Source organism: Sphaeramia orbicularis, chromosome 3 (assembly GCF_902148855.1).
Source record: "Sphaeramia orbicularis chromosome 3, fSphaOr1.1, whole genome shotgun sequence".
In the NCBI taxonomy this organism is placed as follows: domain Eukaryota; kingdom Metazoa; phylum Chordata; class Actinopteri; order Kurtiformes; family Apogonidae; genus Sphaeramia; species Sphaeramia orbicularis.
In genome coordinates, this window is record NC_043959.1 from 45,050,987 (window position 1) to 45,067,964 (window position 16,978).

The window sequence follows — 16,978 nt, forward strand, 5'->3', positions numbered from 1 at the left end:
TTTTCTCGTTGGTCATTTTACATACATCAAATGTTTGGTTTATTTTCCCGACTAACACTGGAAAAATATTTTGTAAGCTGTGTTTTGAATCTGTGCTCCAAATGAGCTGTTGGTTTAAAACATTTTATTCATAACTCATGACAAATTTTGAGAAGAATGTGTGTCATGTCACAAAAATGGACAGTTATGGCATCAGATCAACATTGAGTGATCAACATTGAGTTGAGACATTCATGAAGGAAGACATCTGTTTAATTTCAGAGAGGTAAATATTGGTTCAACCAGCCTGTCCAAAATGAACTGTTGTGATATACAGTATTTAAGTAAATGCATCCAAATGCATTAATATTAAGCTTAACTGTCAGTTCAAAGGTTGTACAGTTGTTGTTCAGTGCTCTTTCAGCCAGCAGTATTGCGCACACGGCTAATCCAACACATAGACGATCTCTAAATGATAGTCACAGTCCAAATACCAAGTAGTCACATGCTTTGGGAAATAGAGGGCCTTTTTATCTAATGAGCAAAGAAGATTGTATTCACGAGACACAGGCAAACCATCACAGTGTGAGGTTGTGAACTGTGATTCTGTACAACAGCTTTTGCTATAGTCTACAAGGGTTCTGCCAGCAGAAAGGAAAGTGGGATCATAGTAGGGCCTGTGCTTTTTTTTTTTATATACAAACCCAATAGTATATAATAATAGAATGAATAGTGTGAGATGATTTTATCATCCTAGTTGGAAAACTTAATGCATTAATTTAAGATGCCATAGGAAAATAATTAGCCTTATGACTACCACGACTACTTTAAATGTTGAGGACTATAAGCTGCATTGATCAACAGCTGTGATGTCAAGCCACATAAAAGGCCATGAAAGGTTTCTACCCCACATAACTGACTTATTGTAACAGCTGATTTAAGATGTAGGAAACTTATGTCTCATGTCTTTCTTATGTCCAGTGCGGGTTAATGTTTACACCCATTTTGCACAGCTCTTTTGAGGTGAACAGGAGCTAGCTTCTAGCTGCAGCTCTCATTTTCATTCTTTTAAATGCAATTATTTTCTTCACTTCTCACATGAAGACCCGTAAATTTGCCTCTCTCCCTTCTCTAAGACACTTGGCTTTTTGGCAAATTGTCTTAAGAAGTAATTCTACTTTTTACAACAAAGATTAGTGCATATCAAACTCTATCTAATAAAGGAGAAATGTTTAGTGGAAATTAGTTTGTTCATTATTAGTCAGCTTGTTTGTTTTGTCCTGCAACATCTTGTACATCAACTTGACTTAAAGCCTGGTATACTAATGCCCATTTCTTAACCAGCTGCTCAATGTGGGCAGGTGTCTCATTCTTATTTTCTCTGGAATTTAATTTAGAGTGGGCCAAGGCCAAAAGGTTAACTCTAAGCACTTAGTTTGAAGCTCAAGGTTGCTCGAAAGCTTCTACAGCTTTGAAAGATGTAAGCTGATGCTACAGGAAAAGCCTCATGGCTGTCTACAGCAGTATCTGGCTTCATGATGGTAATAATAGCATTTTCTGCAACACTTCCTGCTTCATATCTTTCTTCTAAACTACCTCTGACTGTTTGTCATGGTACTAATGATACAATACTATTTTTGAAAAGCATAAAATGTTTAGGTGTCATAATACCCTTTGTTATTTGTATGGAGTGTAGAGTAAAAAGTTTGTGCTATTATGGTAAGCTATTAGACTGAAGTTTTCATACTGATGTGTGACTAGAAGGGTAAGTTGTGTCTGACTCAGTGGTTGATGTGCCAATATGCCCAGTTTTAATTTCCCTAGGGAGCACTTTCAGTTTAGTTTTTATTCATAACTAAAATGGGTGCCTTTTGAACCCTGCATAGGTTAGTGTAATAAATTGTTTTCAACCCAGATGACAGTAAACATTGGCACTAGCCAGTAATGCGGCCTGTGATTGTCAAGAGGGCTGTCAAGGGAAAAGCTGACCTTATCTTGCTGCTCAGAATAGAGTCAAAGGGGTGGCTACTGTTATCACAACACAAGTGTGTTTTCCATCACAGAATTTATTTTGTCCACAGGGGTACCCATAGCCTAAACTTGAGCCACTTTTGTGTCCCGTCTGATAGATTTTTTTCCAGCTGTTTTTGTGAATGAGTTGGAGAAAATGAAGCAGTGGTTTCTTTACAAGCATAACTCATGAAATCCTCAGAAGATTAATTAAAGTGATTGTGATCAGGTTTTATTGTATTAGGTAATTGCAAATGATTCTGTTGTGCATTTATGATTGAAGTGGAGATGAGCTGCTTGAATTTCAGTGAATTTTCCCCATAATGAAAGTAGGTCATGCTCCAGTATGTCACACAGATGATGCCTGATAAGGTCACTGTGCCAGTATTGAAATTGCTTTAATAAATGAACATAAAAAATAAAACCTAATATTTTCTATTCCATATAACTGACTTCAGGTTTTTTTAAGCAACACAGGATTCTTTCCATGAACGTGAAGTGGCTTTATATCCTCTTCAAATGCACACACAATGAGGAGGCGAGAAAAAATGTCATAGGTAATTGGACATGTGGTTGTGATGATGCTTTGTGACTTTATTTTTCTCTTTGTTACGTCTTATCCTTTCTCCCTCTCTGTTGGTTGCCTAGAGACCTGCAGTAGGATGCATGGAAATGGCAGAAAAAGGTCAGGCAAACCTTTGAGAACTTAGTCATCTACTGTGTGGAGGTGTTAGTGGGATTGCAGTGGATAAGGTGGAATGATGAACGTATTCTCAAGCACTCCAATACAGCACGTTCTTATACTCTGATCCATTTGACATAAAGTGTCTGGATGATGAGTAAACGCATCAGTCAGGTACTAGTAGTTGTGCAGTGTTGTTGTGTAAGGAGAATAACATGAGATTTGTTGGAGAAAATATGTTTTGACTGGCTCATTGTTATTAGTTTTCATTTTTGACTTGAAGAAAATGAAAACAGGAAAGAACTGAAGTTTTCTTACTGATATTTATTTAGTTTTTCAGCTGATGAAACAAGACTTCTACAGCTTCTTTTATTGCATAATATTTTGTACAACATGGTGTTTCAGTATGCATTTCCCTCATAATTATTTCTACAGTTCTTTGCCCAAAACTAATGACCCATCTTCTCATTCTTTCTCTGCAGGTATGGCCTCACAAGTCTTGGTCTACCCACCACACATTTATCAAACCCAGACAAGTGCCTTTAGCAGTGTGAAGAAACTCAAAGTTGAGCCCAGCAGCTGTGTGTACCATGAGAGGGCACACCCACGGACTTATCTGAATAGCAGAACCCTTGGAATTGTGCACCCAACAAAACAAGCCCACCCGTTTGTGAACCGAGATTTGGCAGTCGGTGTGAAGGTGCGTGGAGGACAAGAGTACCTGGTGCAGACGGTGGTGGTGCGTGGCGTACAAAGACAGCAGCCCGGCAAAAGAGGAGGAGGAGGAGGAGGAGGAGGAGGAGGAGGACCAGGCCTAGCTGCGGCCCAGCAGCAACAGGACGGAGGGGTTACCCACTTACAGGGCAAGGAGCAGCAGCAGACAGACACAGCAAGTGGGGGCAGCAGTGGAGCAACAGGGGCAGGAGGAGGGGGAAGGGGAGAGGGCTGCAGTGGAGGAGGTGAAGGAGGTGGAGAGGAGGAGGAGGGTGACAGAGACGAGAACTGTGGAGGTTTGAACTCGGCTGACGGCTCTCAGCGATGTGGGCTGAAACGTAAAAGCGGGGAGCTGGATAACCGAGGGAGCACCATGCAGATTGTGGAGGAACTGTCAATGTTGCCTGCCATGTTGCAAACAACGAATGTGGGGAACACAGCCGTAACTGCACCTGCGGCTGTGGGGGCTGGGGGTGGCCCCTCCAAACAGGGTGTAGGTGCAGCAGGGGGAACGGCAGGAGGGGATGGGGACTATCAGGTAGTACAGCATGAAGTTCTGTGTTCAATGAAGAATACTTATGAAGTGCTGGATTTCTTGGGACGTGGCACCTTTGGCCAAGTTGTAAAGTGCTGGAAAAGGGGTACAGGTGATGTAGTGGCTGTGAAGATCCTGAAGAACCACCCTTCATATGCACGGCAGGGTCAAATCGAAGTTGGCATCCTCGCTCGTCTAAGTGGGGAGAATGCAGATGAGCACAACCTAGTGCGAGCCTTCGAATGCTTCCAGCACCGCAGCCACACATGTCTGGTGTTTGAGATGCTTGAGCAGAATCTGTATGATTTTCTGAAGCAGAACAAGTTCAGCCCATTGCCGTTGAAAGTGATTAGACCTATACTACAGCAGGTGGCCACAGCTCTGAAAAAGCTGAAAGGCATGGGTCTGATTCATGCAGATCTCAAGCCGGAGAACATAATGCTGGTGGACCCAGTGAGGCAACCCTACAGGGTAAAGGTGATAGACTTTGGCTCAGCCAGTCACGTGTCCAAAGCAGTGTGCTCCACGTACCTCCAGTCTCGGTACTATAGGTAAGTCCAAAAAAGATACATTTTTGTTGATTTTTAACAAGACAGACTTGGGTACATAGGGTTCCTTGTATTTAAAAGTGGTTTCAATCTCTGTTGGTGTTGAGACCATAATAGTCAGGTTAGAAAAACACTCTCCTAGACAAACAAGGAAATATCTGTGATACTGCATAACATCCTGACTACATACCAGAGACTTGGAAAAAACTGACCCTTCAGTGTTTACTAGCAGATGGCTGTTTTTGTCTCCACTGACTGGAACTTAGAAAACTTAGAGACAATAAGAACATATATAAGTTCACTGACTTTCTAAACATCCCTGGTATGGTTGGCATACCAGGGTAGGCTATAGCAGTTTCGAGGAATTTACAGAGGTAAGCAATAAATGGATGGACAAGTATTTGACAAGTATTTTGCCACTAGTGCATTGTTGAATCAGCTAGATTACATCAAGAAAGGTTAAGAGAGAAGTAACTGAATGTCATTATGAGCTTAGGAGTGTGACATGGCAGTAGATACACATGCCTGTGTTCTGATGGTCTTGGATGTGTACTGGGAAAACCTATTGGAAAAATTACTTTTAGCAGCATATTATGAGGACTTTAGTTTGATTGAAAAAACAGGCTTGAAATGTTATCAGCTGGAGCTGGATGGAGGAGTGGCCCTGATCTGTTTGATTTGTGTCTTTTTGCATGCAGGCTTGGAGATAAGAGCACATAATCCTATGTTTTATAACACCTGCATTCTTTTGACAAAGCAACTCGTTGTGAAAGTGCTGACAGTTGGTAGAAACCTAAGAAATGTGTTTACGTAGTAAAATTATTAGTACAGTGACTGTACTGCAATTGGCAATTTGCAAAAACATTGGTCTGGAAATGTACTGCAAGTGCTAGCATACAGGGCTGCAAGAAGACAGTATAAGAAAACAGTAAAGGGACCCAAAAGTTAAACCTATTCTAACTTATACTGCAACCATAATTAGTAGCTGCCTGCTGCTAAATATGAGCAATTGTGCATTCTTTGCGCATTGCTTTAATTCATGTGACTTTTGCTTGATATTAACTCTGTCACAGTTGTCTGTGTGTAGTGGTTGCAGAGATGCTTAATACACTGCCTGGACAAAAAAAGTCCCCACCTGGATTTAACTAAGTCAGTAGTTTAGTAAATAAGCCTCCCATTGGATGAGTAGTGCAGTGGTTAATACCTTTAAGGTGCAATAAGTTATTTAATCATAACTGATGCAATAAGTAGCCTAACTTCTCATTTCTTAAACAATCATTCGTTTTGCTAGAGAATGGAAAGAGTTGTCTGTGGAGCAATAGAAAAAGGTCATTTGGTTTGACAAGTCCACTTTGACCCACCATGCCTAGTGCTGACCATGTGATGTGGGAGCAGTGTTATGATCTGTTGTTTCTTCAGTTGGTCAGGTCTAGGTTCAGCAACATTGACCAAAATCAATGTTGCACTACTGTATAAGCTTATTGAAACAGTGCAATGGTGAAGGCATGCGGTAATTAAAACTAAAGGCTTATTATTACAGTGTGGGACTACTTTTTTGACCAGACTGTGTAGCTTGGTGTTTTTGTAGTTTGTTCAAAATACTAGTCAACATTGTTAAGATAATGTTTCAGGGTGTAGTCAGGCAACTCAGACAAATGAATCTTGCCTAAATATTCTGTGAAACTTAAACAGATGCAGTGCATAAATAATAAATACTTGGCTCAGTACAACAGCTGCTTGAACATAAAGCTGCCGTGCAAGGAGGGAAAACATGTTTATCTTTTCTAAGTTCTCTAAGAGTGTATTGCAGTTTAGAGAAGATGTAGTGGCCACATGAAAACATGGCTCAACTCACACTGGTAGTACATGTCTTAAGTGCGGGCAACATATGCCACAGGGGAAAAAGCCGTCCTTCCTCTTCCATGGCATCCTGTTCTATGTAGGGCGTCATCTCTGCAGTAGATAGCTGCTGTGGAGTGGGCCATGAAATTTGTGGTTTGAGAACTCAGAATATGCAAAATAACCGGGATGAAATAAATGTTCTCAGAAAAGCATGTCAACAGGCAGATCAGAGAGCTGTAGAACATATTGTTTTAAATAACAAGTGCACTCAAACTAACCTTCATGCTACAAAATCTTTTGTGCAGCAGTGTTTCGTGATGTGGAGAATGCACAAGGACTTCTGACACACATTCATATATGTAACATGCTTTTTCATGGTACTTGAATATATGTCAGTGCCTGCACATAGCTCCAGTGTATTGCAGGGAATTAAAATACTGTCATTGAAAAGAGGTTCACGGTAGAGTTTCTGCAAAGACTATGGCGTTTCATCCACTCTTCAGCTGCAGGAACAGTGGAAAAATACTTGTCAGTGATATTTAATTATAGCATTCTCTTTTTATCCCAATCATTCATCAAGCATTTTGTGAATATTGTAGTATTGTTGTAAATGTACTGTTTTTCAGGAAGTCGCTCAAAATAGAACTGTCATACTTTGCTGAGGAAGTGAACATTGCAGCTGTTTCAACTCTGTCAGTTCTGTCAGCCTTTGGTCACCAGCAGTTTCTCACAGACATTGCATGCTGGGTTATTTTGATACAATATACATCAGTGCCGTTGCAGACTCGATCTGTATCAGTGCTGTCTGAGTACAAATCGTTGACATTTTGACACTAAGTGTTTGAACACCAGGCTGAGCAACTATGTATAATTCAACATTTGTCTCACTTGCATTGCTTCTCACATAAGGTTTTAAGTAGTCTTGACTAAAATTAATAAATGTAAGTGCACATGAATGCTCCATAAATATTGACATTATACATAGACATCGTTTGAGTGTATGATTGGTGGAACAGTTATGTTGGTCTCTTTCCAATACAAGTCATGCTGATTACAAACTACAACAACAAATCTGTGCTACTTTGTAAATATTTTGCCCCTCTATAGGTTTTTTTTCCCTCTCTCTAACGGGAGTATGCAGAGGGAGAGCAGGAACAGCGTTGCTGAGGCTGAGAGTGAAGGGTTGCTTAAAATAGCTCATGGGACGCCGGCCAGTGTGCTTTGACTTCTATAGATGGTGAAGCACATAGGCAGCCAGAATGAAAAAGGGACAGCTTGAAATACTAGAGAGCTCACACTTGCTCATTCAAGGTCAACCAGCTCTAACGTCAGCTGTTTTACTTTTTTTATTTATTTAATATCTACTCATATTTGTGTGTATCGCAAATTCATTAGCAGTTATGGTCATCTCAAAGCTACCTTTTTAATGCAAATACATTATCTGTACCTTTTATAGTTTTCATTATCTGCTCTATCTGATTATTTGCATTTACTTTGGCCAGTAGTTAATTTTAAATGTTATTTTCTAAGTAAATAATTACAAATAACAGGCAGTGAAAAAAAATTTAATTTGGCTACAATTACCATGAGAGTCCATTCCTCTGCATCTTGCACACACATTTGTGTTGTAACCCTTTGCAACACATATTTGTTGTTAGATCAGTGAAGATATTTTCTTCCATTTTTTTTTTTATTGCAGTTTGAAGAAGCCTCATGGTCACTATATTAAGTGATCTTGACACATCAGTGTCTCTCCACAGTGTTGAACTGTAGTTCTCCAGTCCCTTCTGAAATGTTTGGACTAAGACTTCTGGATTAAATGTTAAAAAGTAGGTCTGGAATTTTTACAGATCAAGGATGTAATCCCCTCAACTGTTGAAAGAACGTGTGTTTTGGAACTACTTAGAACACAAGTATCTCTCGTGGTTCTCTAGGTTAGTGGATGATGAATGTTAGCAGGTATTTATATAAACAAAGGCTATAGCAGGGATGTGCATACAGTCTTGATATCAAACACCTACATTACGTTTTAAAATTGGATCAAGTTAAACTGTTTTTGCAGAATTTTGAGTGTTATTCATAAAAGTCATACAAAAACTGTACAAATCTTATATACAATTATGTAGAGTTTCTGGCAGATTAACAAGAATCTCAAACTCACATGGTAAAACCTCATTCCTCTTGGTTACTTTTTCACTGATAGAATGAGCTGAATGGCGTCACATGCCCACCATCAGCTGTCCCTGCCATTTCCTTTTTTCCAGCAGGATCTGACTTGTTGCTTCTAAACAAAAGGTTGTTCTGTTTTAATATACTTAACACATTGTGACATTACTGGTGCTGGTAACTGAAGCCTCTGCATTTACACAAGCAGTTAAGCTCAGTTCATGATAAACAGTGCTCTAGCTAAGTGTCCATCAAAGACACATTACGTTATTTAAAGTGGACAAACTTGACTCTGACTGTAACTGGCAGTAAATCATAATAGAAGAAATGGAAAAAGATGTGCAAATTCCAAGCGCTACTTTGAAATCTAGAAGGTCTTTGTGTATGTATGAGACTGTATCATGGAAATGGGCTCCATTTGAGGCCGTATAGTTAGCAACTTTAAAAAAAAAAAAAAAAAAAAGACATGTTCTTGTGAAGATTGTTGACCACTTTTTTTTTTGGCTTCTAATTCTGTGGGTGAGGTCTTAAAAGAGATTTTTATTCCTAATAAGGTGTGAGATTTCATTTTATGTAGCAGATATAGAATGAATTTATGTAACTTTGTTCAAGTATAAGTAAACCTATTTTTTTGAGCTCTATAAAAACAACCAAAAGAAAAAAAACAGAGGTGACATTAGTGAATAGCAATATTTTTTTAAAAGGGAATGATGATGGCTAATTGATCAGTTGTTACCCCTACCCTTCCTCCCAAAATTTGACAGTGAAAATGCATTACGAATGTTTGAAAAGTTTTGACTTGAAACTAGACAACTGATCTCATACAACTGATATCGAGTACAGATTGGATACCAATATTTAATTAATAAGAAATATGCTTCACTTTAGAGTGAATGGGATCATTCTTTCATGTGCAAAGTAACATCAGGCTTAACCTCAAACACATCTTTCTTACATTGTAAAACAAAATGCAACAAATAAACACATAGCTATCTATATAAAGTTACTGAATTCATCAATTAAAAAAAAAATGAACGTGTACTGTCACCTTGATGAAAACTACTGAATAAGTCCACTTATCAGCCATTGTAGCTATTAACCTGATCTAGGCGTCTGTGTCAGTAACAGACTGGTGCTTCTGTTCTCAATATCACTACGACCACATCTCTGCAAATATATATCTAACACGTTCTGAATTATTTTGGGAGGATTTAAGTGATTTGAGGTTCATGTTATCTAAAGCTCAGATCCCAGTGCAGCTTAGTAACACAAAATACTTTAATCCAATTGGAGGGGAAAAAAAAACATTCAATAAAATAAAAGAGAAAATGTAAAGTCTGTCACAACTGGGAAAAAATCTTTGTGCGGGTTCAGTGTCAGCACATTGAGTGGGTTACATCTGTAAAACGTGTCTAAAGCCTTGTAACCTTAATCTAAGGTCTGGGCAGATCAGAGTGCAAGTGCTACCTCCGCCTCGGCTACACTGCCTCTGTGTTCCACTGAATAATGCAAACGGTCTGAGAGTGTGTGGAATTACAGTTCCTGGAAGAGACGTGCAGCAAGGCACCATTCTTCCATCATGGAGTCACCCCGTTGTCAGTCTGCCTTTGTGGCTGAGCTTATACCAACTGCAAGGCTCAGTTGAGTCTATATCAGAATATGATTACTGAATGGCCCGTGTAAGCATGCAATGACAATGACCCTACCAGTGTGTAGCCCAACCTTATTTATTTTCCTGTGGATAAGCTGGTTGTCCTCCGAAGGAACCGATTGTAAAAGTGGCCTTCAGAGTAGGAAGGAATAGAGGACTATTTCTGGAGTGTGCGATAATGGCCATGAATAAGAAATAGAGAACGAGATAATTTATCTAGTCTGCCATGACAGTGCCTGCAAAATAAGCTGTATGTCTGCCCAGTAAGAGAGATAACGGTAAGAACGGCAACCCCCAATACCAGCATTTTTAAACGATCACTGACACTTTTTGAAATATGGTTTTCTGTCTTACTCACTGTTTGCAAAAAAAAAAAAAGTATTATAAAGAAAGTTGCTTCCCTGGTCAAATCCACAGTGGATTCATAAACACAGCTCCAGGCTATGAGGAGAGAAGAGGCAACAAAATGCTACCTGTGATTCTTACGGTTTTGCTTTGATTTGACCTCAGAGTACCATGCCTGCAGTGTATGCAGGTGATGGTTGGAACAGTTTGTATCTGTGCTGGGCTTGTTGTCGCTGCTGTTGTATTGTGCATCAAACATTTTAGTGAAGTAAAGACATGTCAGCAGCTTATGTAGACTTTCATGTCATGGTTTTTTTGTCTTCAGAAAGGCTTTACCAGAAGTCTTGTCTTTTCCAGCCTAAATGAGCATCAAGTTCTTGTAGCTATGTCATACAGCAGCAGAAGGGTTAAAACTCTAGAAATGAGCTGTGAACTGGGAAATGTTTTTAACAAGAGTGTCTGACAACACTGCGAACAGGCTCAGAAAGCTCTTTGAAGATCTTTTTTTCCTCTCAGCTGCCTCTGAAGGTGTTTTTTACTGATAACTCATGAGGCTCTATGGAAACCTTTGAACACTGTGATATTGTCAATAGCTTATTCCTCACTCAGTCATTTCCAACATTTGAGCAGCACAGTTATGTCAGTAAGGAGTCCTGATGTTCACCCTTTTGTCAGGTGATGCAGAACAAAACACACTCATTTATTTGTAGAAAAGGTACATACATAGTTATGCCTTCCATTTTAAAATGAAACAAGCAGATTTGCTGAATTTTATGGATGCTGAATGTCATTGCCATTATAAATTCCTGTGAGTCATGGATCTCCCTCTCAACTTTACACATATCCCATATCTTCACAAAATTTGCATTTAAAACTCCAAATGACCATTATGACCAAAGGTCAATCTATTGAATCAAATTTGTTCAGCTGTCTAAAAGTTTCATATATTCTAATACTATCTATGGGCTTTTCATTACTTTGTGAATTTATGTCTGTTTTGTTTCTCATTAGTTTTACAATATCAGAACCTGATATAAAGGTGGAGTTTATCCTAATAAGGACTGGGCAAACGACAGAATAGCGGGCCATCGCATTCCACTTTTTGATGTAGAGTCATAAGGTGTTCTGCTCCTTCAGCAGTCAGTGGCCCCTCAGTGTGTACGTCATATCCTCAGAATGGAAAATAGATTTGGTTTCACGCGAGAATGGTGTGGCTTGAGTTGCAATGATTAAGACAGCCATGCAACCATGGCAACATCCACTTATTCCCCCCAAACCAAAGGAGGGAGACTAGCTGTTTTCTGTTTTGTCCTTATTTTGCTTTCAGATTCTACATAATGCACTGCTATTCTGAATTGTGTAGAAAAAAATGTATGAACAGAAAGCATAGAATGAAAATAAGACAGTGTGACTGGTTTCAGGTTTTGCATGACTAAGCCACATGCTCTACTGACGTCAGTATTTGTTTTACACGGTAAGAACTCGGTGACTGTGTATGGTAGTCTTATGGATGCTCTGTGTGCTGTAAATGCTCCAGCAAAGATGTGCCATATCTTTAATGCAAATGTTGGTTAGAATGAGGTATTTGACATTATGGTTTTATGGCTGTGTATGTGCACAGGTGAACCTAACCCTTTTCTGACTCCTCCTTGGAGTTGGTTTAAAAAATGGAGTGGTTGAAGTGGCTTAATTATATGAGAATGCCAGATTTAACATACTCTTCCTTCATCTATTAACTTCAATAACCCTATGATGATGTGGCAAGGTCCAAATGACAAGATGTATAATTTCCATGGTAATTAATTATGCCATTGTGTTATAATGGTATAAACTAAAAAGCAAAAGTCTAAGAGTATGTTAAAACTGTTAAGACTTTAGATTAGCTGTTCAGGCAGCTATAGTTGGGACATAGACAAGTTAGTACAAAAGCAGCGGTTAGCAAGCACTGTTAGTCCAACAGGAGCGGTCTGTGTTTGCACATTAGATGTTCAGTCAGCCTTTCAAACATGTGCAGTATATTATGTGGCACAGAAAACTGGGCTAACCCTAACAGAGTGACAATACTGGAACGCTTTGTCATCTGATGCATTATTTGTATAGTATCCTGTCAGCAATCTTCCTTCTGAAGAAATGTGCTCCTAAAAGCAATTATTGAGGCTTTGTAGACAAGAAGTTCTTGATCCAGCACATCTTACATTGAATGAAAAGGGCAGGGTGCTATACCAAAGGTCTGAATAGTGCACGTAGCTGTTTATTTATTTGCTTATTTAGCAGGGACAGTACACATTAATGAACAATTCTGTAAATGTGCCAGTATTACCAAAAAAGCTGTTTTTCAACTGTTGTCCAAAAAACAGACTTGTGGATCATCTGTGTTGCAGTGGGCAAGATGGTATTTTTTTTTTCGGTGCAGTTGTCAACTTGTGTACAAACTCAGTGCTGCCAAGTAGTACTGCTAAGTTTGTAAGGCATACCCCTTTTATAAGCCACGCGCTCTAATCAGTGTTAGTGTTATTATATGGCTCACTTTGCTGGGAGAACCTGTTCCTTATAAATAGGACATGTCTGTCAAGCTAAAATGGTTGAAATGGTTGACATAACTGCTTACTTGGGTTCTGATGCTGTGTTGTCTATTGAACAAGCTGTTGTGTGCATTTGTTTTGACCATGTGGAAAAAATAGCCTTAAACGTATGTAAGCCGATCGTGTGTTTGTTGGTGCCATAGACAAGAAGGCTCTGTTTCACTTAACACCATGCATGGCCACATGACTCTAAAGACAACATATGTATGTTAGTTCTTAGCTCTGTCCATTTGGTGGGTGCTCAAGGTTGTTTTAGTTGGTATGTCCTCTTTGGTGACTCAAAAAGCTCAAGTATGTTCTATTCTTAGTGTATTTTAGGTGGATTTACTGGGTGTGTGCTCTACCGTCAGTATATCCTATGTACTCAGGGATATAACTGTTATTATAAAGGGTTTTTTTTGGATAATATTATATCTCTGTGTCTGGTAACTGTGTAGGTGTTCATTCATGAAGAGGTAGTTAGAGTAAACAGAAGGTGTGTAGTTTTTTCAGTGCAGAGTCTTTAATCTTTTTGCATTTACCATGGAGCAACAATGTGCTGCACACATTGGACTGTGGTTACATCTGGAGACTGTTAACTTGTACCGTGTCTCCTTTCACCTTTCATCTGGGGTAGGCTGATGCTGCTGTTGAGACGTGGGTATTTTTCACGATCTTTTCGGTCAGGTCAGATTACGTAATCTTCAACAAGCGTCTTTGTTTAGTCTGTGTAAAACTCAGTGTTCCAAACTTTGAAATTTGATACAAGTGGAGGGTAAAGATGCTCTTAAAAGCAGTTGTTACATAAATAATAAAAAAATTCCATTGGTATTTTCTGTCAGTGTATTGATATTGTCGTATGATGAGTTTGGACTAGTTAATATTTTTGTCTGTTAGCCTGTGATGTCCAGGTTGTCAGATGAGTAATCCTACATGTTGTCATTAGTTAGCCTGTATGTTCACTGATGGCTGTTGCTGCTTTTTATGGCATGCTTGATGTAGTTAGGAAGTGGTATTGACAAACTGTAGGAAAAAGCTTGTAAAAGGACTGTATATAATGCTTTGAGTATATTAATTTATTCATGCAATATGCCTACAGCTTTTATTGTGAAAGGTGAGAATGGAAGCAGTAGACTTCATATGCATTGCAGTGGTGTAAATCACATAACCATGCAGACTGGGTCCAGATACTGCCTCTGTATTAATATGTTACTTTCGCTTGTTGTTGTCCATTGTGTCATACTAAACAAAATAAAATGATGTGTTCAGTGCTCCTTCACTGACATGAACCAACGGCGCTATGTCAGACCCATCAGGTTGGAATCAGGCTGTTTTTTGTCATCTACTTTACAACAGAAAATCATTTTGTGTCCCACCATTACTAAACTACATCAGGGGAAGAATCTCATCATGTCTGTACTTAGACAAAGCACCTCAGTCCAGTAGGTTTATGTGGTTTGTCAGTGTGCTAGGTTCTCCTTTCATCTTACTGAAATTATTGCAACTGCCCTGGAAGGTTTAGTATCAGAGAAAAGAACTCACTCTTTTTTATGCTGTCAGTGAGCTGTCACAGTTTATCATCTTTGTGCTGTGTCCTAAACGCTGTGCTCCTGACAGTATTGTCAGCATGTCTTACCTACACTGGTGCTGACAGGCTTGCGTCACCAAAGGCTAACCCCATGTCAAGGTATTACAGTGCTATAATGGAGTTACGTGCCGTACCACTGAGCCAGCATGTATTGTAGGCTAAGAAGTAGTGACTGTGCTTCTTCCTTCCTATCAGCCTAGAGGTACAACAGACTGTCACATTTCTGATCCCAGTCTGGCTGACCTGCTAACCCACTGGCTGAGCCTGCTGACGCTTGGCTAGTCTAGTGCATGCACAACACTGGCTCAAAAGTCCCTTGACACAAATTCCCATTTGATTGGCAATCTTTAAGAATTGCATAACATTGCTAATAACAGATATTTATTTGCTGTAGTCAACATTAACCAAAACCTAACACAGCCAAAAACAAAGAATATGAGAATATGGCACAGTCATATTCTTATTTCTGTTCTAGAAATATTTCAGTGTTTGATGGATGAATTTAATTTAGTTTTAATTTAGGGATGCTCTGATTGTGAGATTCTTGGTCGGTACTGACTTTTTTTAAATAACAGTTTGGCTGACAGCCGATGAGAACTAATTAAATTCTAAAAATTCATGAAGTAAACCATGAAAATTATACAAGAGATTTACATTGGCCACTTTATTTGCCAGTACTGGATGTCAGTAAGTACTGATGTTCAGCCAATATAGTACACACAGTATCACAGCTTGATGTTTCATATTAATTTGTATCACTGTGTCTGAAGTACATTGGTTTGAAATTATTCTAATTAAGTCAGTTAAAACTAACCATTCTTTGTCTTCTTTGTTCCTCAGGGCTCCAGAGGTTATTTTGGGATTGCCGTTTTGTGAAGCCATAGACATGTGGTCCCTAGGCTGTGTGATAGCTGAACTTTTTCTGGGCTGGCCCCTTTACCCCGGTGCCCTGGAGTACGACCAGGTAAATATCATCGTCTACTTGCCTTTTATTTATCTGCACCTGGCTCTTTCCTCTCCTTTCTGGTGTGACTTTCTGCTTCTCTATCTCTCGGGTACATCCAGTTATCCTCCCTTTTCAAGCATTTTGTGTCATCTTCCAAGATCTCTGACTTCTCCTTTCACCTCCTATGACTCAGTCAGCCCACTACATCAGTTCTATATAGCAATAACTTTTTTTCTGACGTCCCCATTTCACTGGGCATTCCTTCCATTTATCCCTCCTCCCCCACTCTCTTCCACGTCTGCTTCTTTAGGCTTCCTACAGTATATTTTCTTCCCTACCCGTCCTTAAACCACTCTTGTGGCTATCTTGGCAGCACAACACCCTTCGTGTCCCACCAAGCCAGTTATTTTTCTGGTCTGTTCTCTTCCCTCGTTCCTTTTTTCCCCCTCCTTCTTTTTAATTTTCCTCCATAACTAAAACTTTCCAATCAAGACAATGCACGGAGCACTGTGCTCAGTCAGTGTGTTTGTTTTTGAGTGGCATTCAATTTAGCTCTCTATTACAGACTCTCCTTCAGGTTACTGACTCAGACATTGCTCCCACTGTTAAAGTTTGCACGACATGTGATCCACGGCCAGTTGAGTCTAAATCTCCCACAAGAAGTGTTGTATACAGTCACTTGGGATGTGAAGCTGACAAAGGCTTAAAAAGGCAGGACCATTCAGCTGGAGAGTTCAGTACAGATGGCTTTAAGCTACAGCAGGAATCCAGCACTATTACAGGGTGTACACTTGGAAAAATCTGTTACATTAATCTGCACTTGTCTTAAGAGTACAGATGGGATTTTCTGAAGAAGGAGGATACTGGAATGGAGGAGAAGAACTCTTTGAGGCATGGAGAAGAAAAAGCCTAATGCACGTCATCTCACCCAGAAAGAAAAGTTTGATTGTTAAGGGAAAAAAAGACAGATTTCAAAGACTTGAAGTAGCAAATGAGTCCAGTATTCATGGTTAATATGATAACCCCCCTACAGCTGGGAATTGCGACTATGTAAGTTAGCAAGGAAACACGGTTTTGCAGTCCATCTATTAGCAGTGGCTGGATGCCCACCCCACCCAGTAGAGCCCTGACATAGTCTTCCCTGGACTAGACTGATCCAGGCTTATGCTGAGCGGCTTTCCCCCTGCCTCGGAGCTCTATCTACTCAAAGCCTGCCAGCAGAGCCTCCCTGAGATCATGCCCTGTCTCAGTATCTGCAGTACCTTACATTATAGCACTCAGCACCACTGCACACTGTACTCGCAACAGAGTATTGTTATTTTGAGGCATCTTTTTTTTTTTTTTTTTCTTTTTTTTGGATAGAAAGATAAGGTAACACCTTGGAAAGAGATTTAACTTGACCAGAGCTGCA

General features: G+C 39.6%; 1 protein-coding gene across 2 annotated transcripts in view; it reads left to right on the top strand.

Annotated features, from left to right (window-relative positions):
• hipk3b (homeodomain interacting protein kinase 3b) overlaps window positions 1-16,978 on the top strand; it is a 36,932-nt gene that overhangs the window by 2,673 nt on the left and 17,281 nt on the right. For both annotated transcript variants that reach the window (XM_030160975.1, XM_030160983.1), the window contains exons 2-3: window positions 3,154-4,471; window positions 15,462-15,585. In XM_030160975.1, the coding sequence (XP_030016835.1) occupies window positions 3,154-4,471; window positions 15,462-15,585 (1,442 nt within the window). The remainder of the gene's footprint in view (window positions 1-3,153; window positions 4,472-15,461; window positions 15,586-16,978) is intronic.